The 20,306-nt window shown below is 38.4% G+C and overlaps 1 protein-coding gene across 2 annotated transcripts in view; it reads right to left on the bottom strand.

Moving 5' to 3' along the window:
- Positions 1-1,322: 1,322 nt before the first annotated feature.
- REEP3 (receptor accessory protein 3) overlaps positions 1,323-20,306 on the bottom strand; it is a 97,418-nt gene continuing 78,434 nt past the window's right edge. The window contains exons 6-8 of one of the 2 annotated variants that reach the window (XM_036086494.2): positions 13,746-13,893; positions 5,414-5,559; positions 1,323-4,718 (exon numbers count right to left, since the gene is read on the bottom strand). In XM_036086494.2, coding sequence (XP_035942387.1) covers positions 4,662-4,718; positions 5,414-5,559; positions 13,746-13,893 — 351 coding nt within the window. In that variant the 3' untranslated portion in view covers positions 1,323-4,661. Of the gene's footprint in view, positions 4,719-5,404; positions 5,560-13,745; positions 13,894-20,306 lie in introns of both variants that reach the window. The other variant, XM_036086493.2, reaches the window with a different exon arrangement.

A 20,306-nucleotide genomic window follows, 5' to 3' on the forward strand; every position in this document is an offset into this window, starting at 1 on the left:
CAGTGGTCTGGAACCTAGCTGGCAATTTCTCCGCAGTCTGCCTGTATATTTTGGACAGAGTCAAAAGCGCTTAGGACTGTATTGGATGTAAGAAGTAAGGAAAAGAAGGAACCAAGGATGAAAACCCAAACAAATAAGCAAACAAAAAACCTGCTCTGAGAGAAACCAAATGAATTATTCGATAACCTAGAAGAAATCCCAGCATAAATCCTCAAATAATCCAAACATTTTGTTTTTTTTAAAAAGCAAGAATTACTGCTTTTTGTTATGCTATCCCACTTGGATCCAGGCATTGTTGCTCTAAACAGCAGGCACTCAAGGAGTATTTCTACATGAAAATGATTGATGCTACTCTGATTTGCACACAAGGCCAATACACCATATTTTCCTTCTCTTTTGCCTTTAATCTGGGCTTGCCAGATAAACTAAGGCTAAGCTTGGCAATTTTCCTGCCCAGCAGTCTTTCAGTATCCTACACGCATAGACAGTTATCAATCTTGTGCTTTAAAATTTCAGTTCAAAGCATTATCTTATAAAAAGCAATTTAAAAAACACTACCAAAACCAGACCCTAAGGAGAGTGTTTCAAGGCTAGAATACTGATGGAGAGGTAAAAGGGAGGGAATGTTTTCCACGGAACAATGGATTGGTCTCTGACATGATTTTTGTTCCATGAATCTCTTTCTTAAGAACAGTGAACCACTTAAAGGGAGAATAAAACACTGCGGAAAATGCTGCAATTCATATATCCATTGTGTCCTTTTGAATTTTTATTTAAGTTTCTAACTTCTTTGGATCATCACAAGGATATACCTCCTAATAAAGATGAAAACATAACTCCATTTGGAAATACTTTAACACATTATATAGCATAATGAAGTAACACAAAAAAACTTTTTTAAACATAGGATTTCTCTCTAAAGCTTAAATGTGAGGCAGACAGACGTCTGACTTTAAAACAGATGGAACCCCAGAACATTCCCAGGATACATAAAACTGAATTTTGTGTTATATTTTATGTCTGAGACAGCTAACCAATACAAATTGATGGCTAGGGTTTCTGTACTAATTTTTTTTATATCTTCCCATTCCAACATCTGAATTTAACAATTCAGTGTTTCTTTTGTAATTCTATGACCATTCCAGAATGTATATGATTTTTTAATAATTTGCTCTGTGATTTGGAATCTTAAGTGTGTGGATACATTATCTATTATGTAATATGTACATAATACTATATACATACTCCATAATAAATAATATAAATTTATGGAACCCAACGTAGGTACTCTGACCTCTGACACACAAAAACAATACAAGCTGTCACTAATAAAATGAGTTTATTTTATATTAAAGTTTTCAAAAAACACATTTGTAAAATTACCCCCATACTAGGCCTCAAGAGAGCCTTTACAAAGAGTTTAAAAAATTACAAAACAGCTTTCTCTGAACTATGGAAGTACACAGATTTAAGAGGTGTTAGAGGAGAAAATGTTAATTCATGGTCAATTTTTATAAAAAGTTAATATACAACAAATCTGTAGGATACTACTAGAAGATTAAATCTTTAACCATTTAGAGGAAAAAGCTGTATTTTTCTTTCGGAAAGTTTTACTCTTACATGATGTTTACTAAGAAATATACACTGCATACCACAGTAACAATGATCTCAAAATTGCCTAATTGCTTTGCAAATGAATCGGCCTATAGGAACACGTAGGAAATTGCTTGTCGATACATATTAACTCTTTAATTTTCCTTATAAAAGAAAACCAAAATAAAAATTTAGTCCATTCCAATTAAACATACAAATTACTCATATTTAATAGGAAATAGCATTGGATTATTTTTAACACAAAAGTTCAAGTATTACAGAAGCTCAAACTATGTTATCAAAAAAGGAAACGAAAGAAGACATATTTATCTAACCAGTGTTTTACAGAAATTTGGAATATTTACATATTTTATAACACTGTAGGAATCTTTGGTGGTGACATATGGATTCAATTCCCTGAAAACACTTTAATAATTTTCTTCCATCAATCTGTGTAGTCAAGTATTTATAATTAGTAATGCTGGCAGTTACCACCTTCTAGCCAAATCCACATACATAGAGTGAACTGTGTGGAGGGAATCTTGTGCGGGACCTACATGGGTTTACATAATTAATTACTTAGCAATAAGACTTACTTCTGGCTCATTTTTTTATCCCAGAAAAAACATGGTAAACTAAAGAATAGATCAACTGTCACTTCCAAACAAACTCGGGGAACAGTTAATATTAATGCACAAGCTGAATGAATATATAATAAAATAAAACACCGGCTACAATTTCTGCATAAATTTTAACAGCTACCATTATATCGCCTTAAATAGGCTTGTGCAGCATCTCATGCGCCTTCACCAAATGGTGGCGTTGGGAAAACAAGGCACTGTGGTCGAGAGAGAAATTTACCTCTTTTAAAAGCAGTGGACTCAAAAGCAGAGAAACAAAAACTGACCTGTTCCACCTTAAAAGAGACAAAGATTTATAAGCTTATCACACAAAGTTCCAAGGAAAGGGCATGCTAAAACACACACAAGAGAAAAGCAGCAAAATGTCAGAAATGTAAGGAAAGGAGAGAAAGGAATGATGGAACAGCAAAGTGACATCCACTGCACATAAGGATATAACAGCAGAAACAGACCAGAGGAAGCACCGTGTGGAGAAGGACATGCGCCCTGTGCTGTCTTATTTGTGGAGAGGGATAAATAATGCTTCCAATTTAGAACAGTATTTATGAGTTTACTATAATTAAGGAATAGGTTTAATACTCAGATCAGACTTAGAAAAGATAAAATGGAGCAGAACAGCCCGCACAGGTAATGTTTTTAGATAGAGTCACTTACGTGACTTTGTCAGGCTACTTGAGATGACACTGCCTTTAGGCAGGAAAGACATATACGGTGTAGTATTTGTATTAATAAGTCTGGTACGAGGAAATATAAATAAAACTCCCTTCCAAGCATTTATAATCAGAATCCCTAGGAATTTTGAACACAAAGAGTTTTTCTCGAAACTCAAAGGCTACAAATTAATCAAGGTAAAGTAGATGAAGATATTCATAGAATTAAACTTTTGGAGAAAAGAAGTTGAGCGAATTTTTTCTTGATGTTATATATCAAGAATGTGAGATAGTCCAGAAAATGTTTTGAGACTTGTATCAAGAGCAATGTATTCATTAAACTAAGGTACTCTTAAACATTCTGTTCTCTGCCAACACTCTGAGGAGGTCCTGAATATACATCGCCAGCTGGTTTCATTTCTTAAAAAAGGTAGAGAAGTCAAAGATCTCACAAATCTCGCTCACTGCTTTTTCTTTTTGACAAACAGAACAGTCAAAGTAAATTATCTGAATTAACTGTACAAATTTGACTATGGATCATTAAAACCACCACCAGAAATAGAGACTTCAGAATGCATAGTTATCAATGCCACCTAAAAAAGCCTCCGTGTTCTGTAATTCAAAATCTCTTGGATTAAAAAAATATTTTTCTAATATCTATTCTAGTAGCTTCTAGTACATAAGATTAACATCTGTATTTTGCATTGGCACCTATCTTCAGGGAACGAACTCAGCCAGAAGACGGGAGATTTAAATGATTCTAGTCAATATAGATTTATAAATCAGCAGCACGTATCAGTGCTAGGCTTGTGAATGGACCAACTGTTGGGTAACTTCATGACCCTGTTTCACAAAAACTACTCTATTTAAATACTGAAAATGTAACCAGTGTTAACAGAACATGCTAAGTTCAACTATGATGTATGGAAAACTGGTTGATGTTTAAAACAGCTTCTCACCTACAGAGGAGAGAGTTAAAAATAGTTAAAGTTGAACAATGAGCTGTATTTTCATATTATTAGAATCTAATGAATTTAACAAATGAAACCCACAGGAAAAGAGATGACGAAATTCAAGGCATAAATGTGACATGTCGGGATGTGACAAATAACAATAAAGATAGTGTCAATAAAACTTAAATGTACAGTCGCAAATAAGTAAACAATTTTCAAGTGTGCAAAACTAGTCAGGAATAAAAAGTGCTATGTGGAGACCAGGCTTTCAAACACTTGTTTCGAAAACTTTCAGTCGACGGTGGAAAAACCAGAAAGTATTAAAAAAGTAAAAATTTAAAGGATATATAAAACATGCTGTTATCTTACATTATACCCTTGTCCTATCACTGCTGGATCAGAGGCCTATTTAATTACTATCCTCATGTGATAGAATATAAACGGAGGTAAACACAAATACAATAGCACAAAGGCTGATGTATCTTAAACCGTAAAAAGACTCAAGTATACTGTGGATTTGTGTTTCATCTTAATATCCCAGGCACTCAATGTTGTTGAGGAATTTGAAAACAGATAACACAATTTTCTATTATTTCTGAGATATATATACATATACATAAATAAGCTCTGCATAACTACCTTTCATAGTCTGGACATGGAAGTAATGGTGAAAGAAATAAAAGCTATTTAAATTGATGAAAATAAACCCTATCACCGCCACAATTTAAAGTATTACTTTAATGTGTAAGTCCTGAATGAATAATGTTAGCAAAAAAGTCAACGTGTTAGTGTAATTTGTCTTGGGATTCTTGAAGTGCAGATGACTAAAAATACACCTGTGGTCTCTTCTTCACTTTGTATTTTAGTGATCCATACCGTACCTGAAGAGAGAAACGTGTCATTGTTACAAATCAGATGATTACTTTTGAACTTAGATAGAACTGAATAGTTCATAATCACAGTAATAATTTTTTGTCTTTTCTAATATAAAGAACCAGTTATCCTAGAAGTGTGCTTCCAAACTCAGAAGACACCGCTGCTGACATACTGAAACATGGAGCTGGTACTCTGTTGGATATATGCTGCAGGCTATTATCGCTAATAACAAAAACATTAACTGTTGTTAGTTCTGCTCTGCCTGGTACGCCAATGGTTCCCGATGATCGGAGGCCATAGACAGACTGGATTCCTCCACTGCTTTCTGGACACAAAGACAATATATTATTATGGATAAACTTCTATTTAATCCTCATACAGGGTTGTTTCAAAGCAGAACTATGTAGTTATTTTTGTTAGTTGCTCTCTTTGCTTATGTGTAGGGCTGACACTGGAGTGCTCGTGACCACCGTATGACTTGCTCTAGGAGAAAACCATTTTCTACTCACAGGGGAAGCAGGGATTTACCATTTTGTAAATTTCCAGAGATCCTAATATATCTAATCTGAATAAAGAATTTTAAATGCAACTGCTGATCTCCCCCTCTGTTTTTCCCTTATGGATCATTAGTATCCTGAGTGATAATGCAGCAGGGAAAGGAATAGGAATCATTAGGAAGACAACTCTGTACCTGACTAACCTCTTTGCGGCCTTTCACGGTTTTCACAGATTTCATGCTTTGCGATCTTCGAAGCCCTTTGTGTGTTAACATCTCATCATCTGAGTATGGCCCCTCCGCTTCTTCATCAGTTTTCTCATCTCCGTCTTTCAGTGGAATTCCATAACCTAAACGAGCCGTCAAAACCAGCATGTTTTGGTTAAAGGACAGTGCTCTGTCTGAGTGCACTTCTCTGCCTGGTTTGCATTTGCCCCCACTCCTCTCCCTTCCTCATCTGGAATGTGCTTCCTTTTGTCATCAGTCTCTGCCCTGCACACTATTCTAGATGAAGCTCATCATTCATTGCTTCCAGGAAGTTGCCCCCGACCACTCCTATTTTTACTATGCATTTTTCAGAACAATTCAAAATAATTTATTTTTGAGTAGGTAACATCTTGTTCGAAACTCAAAGAGTATAAGCAGGTATATATTGAGACAGATCTCTTCGTGAACTCTAAACAATCTACGCAATTTTGTGTTTTATTGTGTTTGTCATTTGTGCCTTTGACTTTAATGAGAAATGAAGGGTTTCCGCCCACCATGCGTCAAAACTTTTGTCGAGATTGGGAACGGGAGGGTGAATTTAAGGAGTCAAATAATACCCAAAGGGGCTGGCACTTTGGGTGAGGTAAGTTCACCGGGGGCAGGTGATGGAGATGTTAAGCCAACACTGTTGCAGCTGCTGAGATACAACCCAGCTGGACGGCCTACAGTAATTAGACACACCACGGGCTGCGATGACAGATGTTAGTCAAAGAAAAGAACCAGCCTCAGGAAGGCAGCATGAGGCCGTGCGGGTGTGCCAACAGGCTGCTCCGTGTAGCTCCAGAAGACTTAACATTGGCCAATCTGCAAACATCCAGGTAGTCAGGCTGGTTACTGTCAGGAAGTCTGACAGCATTCCGACGCTGGGATTCACAGACAAGAACGCTCCCATTCCTGAAGCCGTGGTTCTCAAGCTTGGTAGACTTTATTAGTAAAGACTGATTAGCACACATTAAGAGTCACCTGGAGAACTTGCTAATACAAAGACTGCTGGGCCGAGGGTGGAGCTGAGAATCTACATCTCTAACAAGTCCCTAGGTGATGTTGGTGCCCTGGTGCAGGGCCTGCATTTTTGAGAGCCCCCGCCTGGATGGAGCAACACAGGGGCCCAAGTCTATAGCAAACCAGAGTGCTAGAAAAGCAGTCAGTTATAAAGACGAGGGTGAGGTTAGGTTACACGGCCCCATTAGGTTTCAAATTTTCCTTTAATAAGGATAAGGAGCATAAATATCTAAATCCTCAGGTGAGGAAGAAAGGAGTTTTCCCAGGTTCAGGAGGGGGCAAGGGATGGACTCCTTGCACGTGAAGAAAGACATACTGACTAAACGTTTATTAATCTGCTCTCCCAGGCCATGAATAACTTGAGACTCACGAAACAAACCATGAAGAGTTGTTAATAAGCTTCTTGGTCTCATAATAAGATACACACCTTTAATTGTATATTATGCAAGTACAATTTTATGCTGCCAGGCTTCCAGGCTAAAAATTGGAAGGATTTGGGAGTAGAATCTGTCATAATTTAGGCCAAGATGTTTTGTTCTCCTGCCTCAGTCCAAGGAACTGTGTTCTAGGTAGGAGAGAGCCCCTGCCGGGGGCTAGGGCAGGGGGGAGCCGCACTGTTTGCTGCGAGAAGGTGAGCGTGGCCCGGAGAGGGACTGGGTCAGTGGTCCTGGCAGGAAGCTCCTGATACAGTAGTAAGTGGAAAAAAAATGTACATACTGAAGCAGAGGAAAAACAATGAAACCATTAGATCTCTTGAAAGTGGGCTTTTAGGTGATTTTAAATTTTTTCTTTTTTTAAAAAATTTGCCCAATTTTATTAATTAAAAATTGTATTATTTTTATAATTGGGGAAAATAAGCCAGAAAAAAATTGTTTTTAGGTTGTCAATTCTAGATTTTTCTCTATCGCTGTTGCTTCCACAATATTCTCGACCCCAATAAAACTAAGGTAAAACGCAGAATGAGGAATCAAGGAAAGAGTCAGAAAGGAAGCAACTGTGACCAGAAAGTTCTCTAAGGTCACAGATGAAGCATAAGACAAACATGGCCCTTGCTATTTTAATCGCTCCTCACTTTATGAATATGATTAGGAATTGGAACTTCATTCAAAAGAGGATTATATATATATCTTACTTTCTTTGTTTCCTAATTTCAGGTAACAAATCTTGTTAGTTTTCTAATTATGGTTTCAGAGAAAGTGATGGTTTGATTCATTATTCTGCAAATATTCGAAAGATTCTATGTGTTTGGCAGTGTGCTAAATTATGGGGGATACAATGATGAAAAAGACACAACTGTCATTTTTTACATAAAGAAACAGTCCAATAGGGGAACCAGCCTTGAATGGGCATTACTGCAACAGATGCTATCAATCGAAGATAAGGATGAGGTACTGTGGGAGCCCACAGTGAGATGATTAACTCAGCCTGGGGGGGGGGGAAGTAGGCTGTGCGAGAGGACTTCCTGCAGGAGGTGGCGGGTGACCTCTGAGGGCTCGTGACTGTACAGCTGGCACGTGACGGAGTGGGAGAACAAGGCACCACATGCTACTGAGTTTGGACTCCATCAGAGAGCAACGTGGGGGCCACTGAAGCATTTCAAGCAGAAGGGTGACATGATTACATCTGGGGTCTTTCAAAGATTCTTTTTGAATCTTTTTTGGAATGCACTTTGGGGAATGAATCAGAAGTGGGTGAAGGCTGGAAGCAGGGAGGTTAACTGCAGTATGGCAGGTCAGAAATGATGGGGGTCCAGGGAGCAAAGACAGAGACAGTAGCCAAATCGGGGATCTATTAGAAGATGAAATTGACAAGTTCAACTTAGCAATTTATTCAGCCAAACTGTGCATCAAAAAGAGGAGTCAAGTCAAATACCTTCACTAAAACATGCATCTTCTATTCCACTTCAGAACCGAGAAATGAGTACATATGAACATTCTGCTGTGAGTGGTGGAAATGTTAATCCAAGTTGTCCAAGGACTCAGAAGTGTGGGGGACAGAAGGGAGAGCCGAGACGATGAGGGAAGCCCAGATTGGGTGCCATCCCGGAGCAGGCCCTCGGCGAGTGGGCTGAGTGCTTCACGGGACTGCCAGGCCCGGGCCAAGTGCAGCCGCTGCCGCCATTCAAAGTGGTGCTCAGGTCGACTGCTTTACATCACTGATCTACACTGGACAGAGCCCTCGCACGCAGATTCTTGAGGAGCAGTGACTGGGGACCCAAGGCTGAGGAGCCTGTGTGACCCTGGGCGCTGTCTCCACTTTAGAAACGGACCTGGGATTCACACAGCTCCTCCATCTTAGAGTTGGTATAGTTTAAGTTTCCCCCCTTATAGTAACAATAAAAGCCAACATTAATCCAGTACTTAGCAACCCACCGCTTTAAGCGGTTTCTACATATGAATCTAAGTGCGGAATCACAGGAAGTTTGACCTGGAAGGAGGCCCGGACCTACGTTAGGACACGGGAGTACTCGACCACCTATGAGCCGTGAGACCCAGAGTGAGTCTTGCCTCTCTGCAGGCCTGTTTTCTCGTACGGTAAGGGGGTGAGACAGATGAGAGGATGAACGCCAACTCTGACCTGGTCAAGCTGTGCGGGGTGTTATGTTGAGGGGGCCTGTGAGCCAGCGTGGGAAAGTGCCACGGTCCTTCAGCAATGGCTGCCACCGTGAGCATGGGAGCAGGCAGCAGGCAGGACACCCATTCGCCATCTTTGACTAAAGCATCGCTAAGGTTGCTACCTGCTCAAATTACTGGAATTCCTAGTTCCAGCCCAACCATACCACGAAGTGTAGCCTTTTTATAAATGAAAAAGAGAACCTTGGATACCTCATTTCTGTCATTGACTATGTAGTTAACCCCTGACAGGTATTTTAATCTCCTTATGCCTGTTTAATCATCCAAAAAATTAGGGGCGCCTGGGTGGCTCAGTCGGTTGAACATCTGCCTTCGGCTCAGGTCATGATCCCAGGGCCCTGGGACCGAGCCCCACATCAGGCTCTCTGCTCAGCGGGAAGCCTGCTTCTCCCTTTCCCTCTGCCTGCCACTCCCCCTGCTTGTGTTCTCGCTCTGTCAAAATAAATAAATAAAATCTTAAAAAAAAAAAAAAAAAGATGAAATACTTAAACTATGTAGTCATCTTAAGGATTAAATAAATATGTAAAGCACCTAAAGCAAAACAAAAAATATATGCTTTATTTCTTTATTTACTGGTATTGAAACAGAATATTGGGCCACTTTTAACTGATATGGGAGCAGCAGTATCTTTGCAGAAAAAATATTTCCACTTATCACAATGTGGTGTCCTTTCAAGGAATGTGAACATCATGTTCAAGGCGTCTATTTTCTTACAAAGAAGCATTTGGAGCGAGCTCTTTTTGCCATAGTGACAACATGCAGACTTAAATCACTTCATCAAAGTAGGACTTCTCTTGACCACTTAACCTCAAACCACTCACAGGAGGCCATGATGAGTTTTCAAACTGGATTCAAATTTCCAGATATTTGAGTTTGCTTGTGGGAACAAGCAGAGCATCTGAGGTAAATGTATTGATCACATGAAGCAGTAAACACTTTGCAATGTGGATGCAATTACCACACTGAAAAACTTACTATTTTTTCTTGAGGAATTCTGGAAGTAAATGAAATAAAAAATAATTCATGACATAAAAAAATGAGTACCTTATTTTTCAAAAAGAAGAGTACTGTTCTTTCTGATTTTGAAAATAGGTTGATTAAAAAAAAAATCACTCAAGTCCCATACTCAGAACTGAACACTGTTGATAATTTAGCAATACCCTTCCAGACTCTTCCCTATGTATACACATTTGAAAATTCAAATATGTTAATGCATTTCATCTATTTATTGTGTCTCTACAGCATAACACACATATTGTTTTATTGTTATTGTTTATTTCCCCATGATCTGGATATGTTTTCATGTCAGCAAGTATGGACTGACAGTATGAATTTTCATGGCTAATAAACCATGCTTCTGCTTAACCGTTTTTCTTAGGCATTTGGTTTGTTCCAGTATTTTGTTACTATAAGCAATGACATGAACGTTCTTGTACATACTTCTTTGAACACTTGTCTGATTATTTCTCTATAATATAGTCCTAGAAGTTTTTTGCTTAAGTTAAAGGGAATAAATTTTGATAATTATTGCCAGATTGTCATAAAAAAGGATTATTCCACTTAAATCTCTTAAAAAGTGAGAGTGTTTGTTTCCCAACATGCTTGCTGTGGTTATTTTAGAACATGTCCACAAATTCTGACACTTTTCTCTTCCTCCCTTAGATCTCTTTTTTTTTTTTTTACATCTTTTTAAAGGTCATCTTTACATCCAACATGGGGCTTGAACTCACGATCCCGAGATCAAGAGTTGCATGCTCCACCAACTGAGCCAGCCAGGCGCCCCTCCTCTTCCCTTAAATCTCGAGGATGTGTATAGGTACCTGTCTCAATAAACTGCCCTAAGGCAGAAGTGATGCTGTCTGATTCCTAACACTTCTCTTGGAAGACTGGCTGTGGGAGCTTTTAGCTGCCAGGTAAGAAGCCCCAGAGCTCTGAGAGAGCACGTAGAGAGACGTAGGGAAGGAGAGGCCAGAGAGGCCCCGCCTCTTTGAGCCATCCGCTGTGTGACTCTTCACAGCTAACATACCGGCCGTGTGAGTGAAGAAGCCTTTGACATTATGACTCCAGCCCTAGGTGCTGTCTCCCTGTGGCTGCATTAAGACCCTGAGCAGGAACTGCCTGCCTGAGCCCAGTCGCCCCCAGGTTCAGGAGTAAACTAAAATGACTGTGACTTTTTTTAAGGCCACTGTTTGTAGTTCGATATACAGAAATAGAGTACTAGAATAGTTACCAACACAGAACAGTGCTAATTAAAAAAATCCTTTTGCCAATCTGGTGAGCAAAAATTACTATGATTACCATTTTAATTTACTGTTTCTTTGTGAGGCTGACTGTCTTTTTCATGTATTAATTGGTCAGCTGTATTCTTTGGTAGATTTAACAATAATTGGCTTGCAAGAATTCTTTTTATGGTTAAAATCTGAGCCCTTTGCCTGTATCAGATGAGAATATTTCTTCTAGTTTGTTTTCTTATGGTGTGGAATATTTTCCCCTTATATGTTATACATTTTTTTTTATATAGAAAAATCTCTGAAGTTTTTCCTTTATGTCTTCTGGTTTTGATGTCATGCTTAAGAAGTCCGGCATATCCCAACGGTATAAATACATAGTCAGGAATGTCCCACTGTTCAGTGTCTTACATGTACGTCTTAACCTTTTAGGTATTTTGATGAAGGGCTTGAGACAGAGTTAGTGTAACTTCATTCCCTACCCCATCTTCTAAGTCTAGCAATTATTCTGACACCCTTATTTATCTGCCTTTCCCCCAGCGACCTGAAGGGCATCATCCTCATTTGATAAACTTCCATGTATATCTGGACTTGTGTTTACATAGACTATCTATAATTATCTTCTCTTCAACTATTCCTGTCCTGGAACCTTACTACTTTTTAAAAATATTTTCAAGAGAGAATGTTTTTGTTAAATTTCTTCCTTAGGGAAGAAAAGCTCAGAATATATACCATTCTGTAGGAAACTTGGAACTTGGGCAAAGTAATGCATATTAAAATTTTAATTTCATAACTGAACAAGTCCCTTTTTTTGTACTGCTACTACTTACTTCATATCTCTCTAATCTTAAGTTATTTTAATTTTCACGGCTTAAAATTTAACAGAAGAACTAAATAGCACCTTACTATCTTAAAATAGTCACATCATTTTAAGTTTAATAGATGAATATCATAAAGATAGCTATGGATTTTCATATTTATAATCATCTTTTCATTTAAATATCAGAATATCATTCTTAGCCAATTCTAAAGTATAATTATTAATAAACCGCTGATAAAGGACTCAGATAACTGGTCCAAATCCAGCAAAATATATACAGTAGACCCCATAATCAAAATCAGTATACCTAATTTTTAAATGTGTATTAAGAAAATGCCTATATTGGAAACTACTTTTACACTGTTAATGTATTGAGGATAATGGTTCAAAGTTCAGTGGTTCTCATTCTTGAAGATATTACTACCTTAATCAATGGCCAATGCTTAATTACTACCTCTTACGTAGCAGCCACCCACTTTGTAAAGTTATTCATTCTAGAGAGAACTCAGATGAAAGTTCACTATTTTTTCTATATAGGAAGGAACTGTTATTTTACTTCTCAAATTGGTTTCAATATAAAGGACGATTTTTAACCTCCCTCAAAAGAAAACTACTTAAAAAACAACATCGAATAGCCTTGTATCTTATGGACTTAACAATATATTAATAAGAAATGTCGTGAAGATCTTAATTTTTAGCTGAGCCTTGAACTAAAACTTTCTTACATGTGATAAAATGACTAAGGAGTGATGTCTTTTTATTTATGTGTATATATGTATTTTTTAAGATTTTATTTATTTATTTGAGAGAGAGACAGATAGTGACAGAGATAGCGAGAGAAAGCATAAGCTGGGAGCAGAGGGAGAAGCAGGCTCCTACTGAGCAGGGGGCCCGATGTGGGGCTCGATCCCAGGACCCTGGGATTATGACCTGAGTTGAAGGCAGACGCTTAACCGACTTAGCCACCCAGGCACCCCTATGTGTATATTTCTAAGATCAGAATAATTTGTTGAAGTTTTAGAACATATCACCTCTGCCATGCTCCTAATTTACATTAGAAATACCTACAAGTTAGTTCTTGAACGAGAATATGTTATTCCAACATATTTCCCATTGCAGTAATCCTATTTAGAAATGGAGTCATCCTTTGTCACCCACTTCAAACGTTTTATCTTGTGAGTCAATTATCCTTATTTGTTCACGGCATTTACAGTAAAGAGTGTTTAAAAAAAAAATAGTAAAGAGTGACTCCTTAGATGTCACTATACAGTTTGAGTTGAAAGAGGACTAATCACTCGTGCCAGGGTGAGGAGTGGGCGTGGCCACACCGAAGGCTTCTAAAAACTCATGATGGCACAAGAGGATACTGTTACTTTCTTAGTTGGATGATCTCTAGAGTCAACAAAAGGCAAGCATTAACTTTAGAGAAAACTGAGAGAAAGACAACTCCAGTTAAGTGTAAATTCACAAACATCAGCGTAAATCGTGTCTACTCAAATTCAGAGTTACCATGTATTATTTTAGTACCCACCTGGACTCAAAATTCCAATTGTGAAAGAAAAATATATCAAAACAAACAAGCACACCTGCTGATTCACCGGAGACTGATTTACTTTTCTTTTTTGTTTCTTGTAGAGGTTGGAATGGTCTTTGTCCCACAGGCTCATCGCCTTGGATAGCTGTTAGATCATGCATACTAAAACTTCGTAAACGTTCGGTTATTGCTCCTTGGCTCTATTTAACAGAGAAGTGATAGATCCGAGAAAAAAAAAAAAAGACTTTAAAATATTTCATATGCTTACATTTAAATTTCTCCCAACATTTTATCATGAGGCTGACTGATTTTATGAAACTTTCAGAAAAGTTGAAAGAATAGCACAGTGAACAGCCCTAGATTGTTTATAGTTTGCTTTATTTTCTTTACCACACATCTACCATCTATCCATCCATCAACCCACTTTTAAAGTAAGTTCTAGACATCAGTATATTGCACTCCCAAACATTTCAGCTTTGTAATTTGTTTTAAATGTAAAAAAAAAAAAAAACGTATGACGAGCGTACCCTCTGAGCAGACAGCATCCGTATTTTGCTCTCTCCTAAAACTGGCACTTTGGGGCTTATGATTTAGAAGTTTTTAATTTTTAAAAATTTTTTTAAAAGATTTTATTTATTTATTTGACAGAGAGAGAGAGAAAGCACAAGCAGGGGGAGCCCGATGTGGAACTCGATCCCAGGACCCCAGGATCATGACCTGAGCCGAAGGCAGCTGCTTAACTAACTCCCATGCGACACCCATGCGCCCGATTTAGAAGTTTTTAAGGTAAAAGACATACTGTTTAAATTTTTTTTTTAGATTTTATTTATTTATTTTATTTGAGAGAGAGAGAAAGAGCGTGTGTGGGGACGGAGGGGCAGAGGGAGAGGGAGGGGGGCAGAATCTCAAGCATACTCCCTGCTGAGCACAGAGCCAGATGCGGGGCTCCATCTCACAGCCTGAGATCATGACCTGAGCTGAAACCAAGAACTGGTAGCTTAACGGACTGAACCACCCAGGCACCCCAAAGACATACTGTTTTAAAGATAAGCTAAGTCAGGAGTGGTAATGACTCCACTTAGTACAAGGTACAAAAAAATAAAAAAAATTAAAAATTAAAAGCCAAAGAATCACAAAATGATATTTAGTTAATGAATTCACTATGTGGCAAGGCATATCTATTACTATGCAATTTGACTTTAAGTCTTTTTATTTATTTATTTATTTTAAAGATTTTATTTATTTATTTGAGAGAGAGAGAGAGAACGAGCAGGGGAAAGGGCAGAGGGAGAGGGAGAAGCAGATTCCTGCTGAGCGCGGGCCTGATGCGGGACAATCCCAGGACCTGGGATCATGACCTAAGCAGAAGTCTGATGCTTAACTGACTGAGCCACCCAGGCACCCCTGACTTTAAGTCATTTTAAAGCCTTAACAATATGATAGACACTGGGCACATGTGGGTATTTAAATTTAAATTAACTAAAATTAACTAAAATTAACAATTTAGTTCTTCAATTGCACATTTCAATGCTCACTAGCCACATGTGGCGAGTGGCGACTGTTTGGATAGCACAGAGAACATTTCCAACACTGCAGAAAATTCAATAGTTTTCATCACTGCCCAGCTCTGAAAGGGACATTTCTGAACTTTACAGACCTAACTACATTTCTTTCCCAAATATAAAGGAAAAATTAATTTCTAAATTACCGACTTAAAAAATTTGCATAGCATACAGATGACTCATTTCTTCTGTTTTAAAAATATTCTTCTAAAGGTTTTTTTACTCTTATTATTTCTTCTCACACATGTGAATTTATGATTGCCTCTAGTTAGAATTGTACTGTAGAAACTCATCCCTAATGGTGCAGCTCTCAGTTTCTAGATTTCAAAACCTGAGGCACTATAAACATTTGGACTTTACTGTATTTTATGCTGAAAAAAGATCTTGATTCAGCTACTCTGAGTTAGTGATATCATATTACGTTAAAACCAAATGCCATTTCTATACCCCACTTAGGCTCTGTATGTCTGCATTTTTTTTTTTTTTAAAGATTTTTTATTTATTTATTTGAGAGAGAGAGAATGAGAGAGAGCAAGCACATGAGAGGGGGAAGGGTCAGAGGGAGAAGCAGACTCCCTGCCGAGCAGGGAGCCCGATGCGGGACTCGATCCAGGGACTCCAGGATCATGACCTGAGCCGAAGGCAGTCGCTTAACCAACTGAGCCACCCAGGCGCCCTGTCTGCATTTTTTTTAAACTGTGAAAAGAAACTGTTAAAGGGTCTATATTCTCAATAAAAATAATTGGGTTCCACATGTCTTTATACATTTTTTTTTTTAATTTTATTTATTTATTTGACAGAGAGAGACACAGCAAGAGAGGGAACACAAGCAGGAGGAATGGGAGAGGGAGAAGCAGAGCAGGGAGCCCGATGTGGGGCTCGTCCCAGGACCCTGAGATCATGACCTGAGCCGAAGGCAGACGCTTAACAACTGAGCCACCCAGGAGCCCCTGTCTTTAAACATTCTTGTTATGGTTTAATCCATTATACTTTCTTCCTCTTAATCAGATATCATTTTAAAGATATAGGGGACAGAAGACATCAGAGATGCACTAGAAGGAAATGACCAGCGCCCATCTGAAACAGACCCTTTGTTTTCTCAGAACGGTCATTCTCTTTATCCCACCTTTGTATTTCTGTGCCCCCTCCCAGCAATTCTTGACTTTTTACCTTCTGCCAAACAGATGACAACTGGCATACACATCTGTGATGCCCGCTACCAGACTCAGGTGCAATTTCCAAGGTGGGCTGTGACTGCCAAACCCTCCCACTCAAGAAGGAACATCTCAGAATGCAAATAAGTCAAACTGCCACTGAATCAATCTAGCACTGTATCATCTACAAACTTTGGTATCTTTAACGAGTATGATCCACAAATTACTTAGAGCATACCTCACAAATGAACTCACACATTCTTGTCAGTTCCACTGTTGTGCTGTGTATACCCTGTCTACAGAGAAGGCATTTCAGAAACTAAAGGAGAGTGACTAATTTTAGGCTTCTCCCATTCTCCTAGTTTACTGACTGGTATGGCCCTGATAGTGAGCATTTAAGTAAACTAAATGTTCTTTTGATGCCTCTTCTTTTTCATTGCTCTTGACTGCTGGAGAGTTCTCCATAGACACTGGACTGCCAAAGCAGAGGCTGGGCAGGGAACTGCAGGTGTGGTCATGGGTTCACATAGGTAGACCACACCATCCACCAGGGGTTTGCTTCAGGTTGATTAAAGGTGAGCATTGACTAACCCTGAGGTATCTGGATTTTAATGGAGTATTATCAATATCCTCAAGGGTTCAAGGAAGGCCAAGTACTGTAGGGAACAGCGAAAGGGGGCTGTGTACACTCTTTGAGGACTCCCAACACTTCAACAGCCATTACCGCCTCAAAAAATTGGGTTTTCCACTGTATATTTTCTTTTTCTTTCTTTCTTTTTTTTTTTTTAAAGATTTTATTTATTTATTTGAGAGAGAGAGAGAGCACAAGAGGGGGTAGGGTTAGAGGGAGAAGCAGACTCCCTGCCGAGCAGGGAGCCCGATGTGGGACTCGATCCCGGGACTCCGGGATCATGACCTGAGCCGAAGGCAGTCGCTTAACCAACTGAGCCACCCAGGCGCCCTCCACTGTATATTTTCTTATGGGCCCAGAATAGAACGAATGTGGGAAGAGAGAATTAATACAGTATTGTGAACTTCAAAAACATTACATAAATTCTAAGTCTGTAACCACTTTATTTTTTTTATTGTTTTAAAGATTTTATTTATTTGACAGAGAGAGACACAGCGAGAGAGGGAACACAAGCAGGGGGAGTGGGAGAGGGAGAAGCAGGCTTCCCGCCGTGCAGGGAGCCCGATGCGGGGCTCGATCCCAGGACCCTGGGATCATGACCTGAGCCGAAGGCAGACGCTTAACGACTGAGCCACCCAGGCGCCCCAAGTCTGTAGCCACTTTAAAGTGACCAATGTGACCACTTTAAAGAAGTGTAATTATAAAATAATCACATTTAAAGGCAGACCTATTCCCTCCAATTTTTATATCTTCAGCACAAAAAACCCATTAACAAAGAAATTATGTTTAAAATAAAATGTTAAGTGGAAACCCCCCGCCGCTGACCTCAGAATTCTAAATCATATCCACAATATGGTTGCAAGTATGTAGTATGGTTTAAGCAGACAGGGAGAATATGCAAAAATGAAAACAGTATGATGTTGAGGCAGATGGGATGGGTGATTTTATTCTTTTTCCCAACAATTTTTTCAATATTACAAAATTAGAATTACAGATAGATGGTAAATTATAGATAGATGGTATAGTGAAGTTTTTGTTTTTTTAGATTTGGATACTGTTTATTATAAACTGGATAAGATCCTGATTTCCTTTCATTTCTTCCAATGCCTGGCTACAACTCTCCAAGTGAACATTTTCTATTTTTACAGTGAAGTTTTAATTGTAATGTGTGCACTGTAAGAATTTCTGATCTATTTCCTGCTCATTTCTCCTGTATCCAATCCCCTACTCCCATAATCAAAAGAAACACTGTTTCTCTATTTTGAGGGCACAAATAGGGCATTATAGTCACTTATCAGTAACAATGCTAAAATGTATTGAGGTTTTGCTTAAATTAATAATGCTTTATTTATTTTCTTCTATTTGGTTTATATAATATTAAGCCAAAAGTACAAGAAAAACGCAGAAAGGTTCTAGTTCGAAGAGGAAAAGATGTGTGGAAACGGCACTTTTGGTCATTAGTCAATAAGGAGGAAGAGAGTTCCCATCTACAAGGTAAGTCAATATTCCAGATTTTAGATCCCATTCTCTACAGAATTGTATGTACACTGCTTATGTTAAAATTGATCCTAAAAATCAAAGAGAAAATAACAGAAAAATTATGATGAGAACACAAAAATCAAAGTAATTAAGAACTATTTTGCAGAATATTTTACATTAAAACTGATTCTCAGTAGCAGGAGTGTCCTAAACCCTTCAGGTGACTCAAAATTCTTAGGGTTTGAATTTGGATAGGCCCAGATATCCATTTAAAATGGGAACACTTGTAGGAGCTGACTGGGTTGGGCCCTTGGGTTCAGATCTAACACATTCATGCTCTGGGAAAGATTCTTCAGCTGAGAAAAGGGACCTTGTATGTATGACTAATTCTAACTCTGTTACTCTCAAAGAATTCTGTCTTTGTTTAAATACTTCATTTCCTGGTTAAACACTACGTTAAAATTATTATATTTTGTGTTAAATAAGGGGAATTTACCATGCTTATCAGCATTTTAGGATAAAACATTCAACTGGGGTTCCTGGGTGGCTCAGTCAGTTAAGTGTCTGCCTTTGGCTCAGGTCATGATCTCTGGGTCCTGGAACTGAGCCCCAGGCCAGGCTCCATGCTCAGTGGGGAGTCTACTTCTCCCTCTCCTCCCTGCTTGTGCTCTCTCTCTCGCTATCTCTTTCTCTCAAATAAATATATAAAATCTTGAAAAACAAAAAGCTTTCAACCTATTCTCTTCATATTTTTAATTAAGAGTTTAAAAACAGGGGTGTCTAGGTGGCTCAGTCCGTTAAGCCTCCGACTGTTGATTTTGGCTCAGGTCATGATCTCAGGGTTCTGGGATTTGGAGCACCCAGTCGGGGCTCTGTGCTCAGTGGGGAGTCTACTTGAGAAATCCCCCCCTCCCCCGGAATGCTCTTTCTCTCTCTCAAATAAAAATAAATCTTAAAAAAAAAAAGGAACTTAGAAACATAATCAGTAGTCTTTGTAATCTTACAACCAATCTCCTACAGAATAATTCTTACTATACTGTTCAATAATGAATAGCCATTAAGCTCTATTTCTTGTTGATCTTTGACATATTACATTAAAATGCAGATAAGGTTAGTTTCAAGTTTTTAGGGAAATCTCCTTTTCCTCTAAGGACATTCGAGAATTAATCTGATTAAGCCCAGAATGGAACTGACTGCATTTGTATTAAGTGAATAATATATTTTAGTGGTTTTAAGATTAAAGCAATATATATTTATCAAAGGACATTTGTAAACAGAGGAAAATATGAAGAAGAAAATAAAATCATTTGTAACCCACCACACCAACACTGTCTATACATATTCATATATCCTTTTACCTTTTCTGACTTATACTTTTTTAGATTAAGCTTTCTCAGTCTCAGCACTATTGCTGTTTTGGGCTGGGTAATTGTTGTGGATCATAGGATGTTACGCAGCATTCCTGACTTCTAGCCCCTAGACACAAACAGCAGTGCCCCTCGCTGTCAGCTGTGATGACCCAAAATGTCTCCAGATGTTGCCAAATGTTGCCTTGGGGGCAAAAATCCCCTCCCAGTGAGGACCAACCACTGTTTCAGAGCCATAAGAGGTTTTAGAAATCAGGTGCTTATATCAATTTCTTTGATTTATAGGTGAGAAAATTAATACTTAGATATCAGTGCAGATGGTCTGCCCAAAATCTCATGACTAATGAGGGCAGAATTGGGCTAGAAAATGCAGGTAACTAGACTATTAATAAATTAAATATTCATTATAACATTCTGCTT

The sequence above is a fragment of the Halichoerus grypus genome, chromosome 7 (genome assembly GCF_964656455.1).
Source record: "Halichoerus grypus chromosome 7, mHalGry1.hap1.1, whole genome shotgun sequence".
NCBI lineage: Eukaryota > Metazoa > Chordata > Mammalia > Carnivora > Phocidae > Halichoerus > Halichoerus grypus.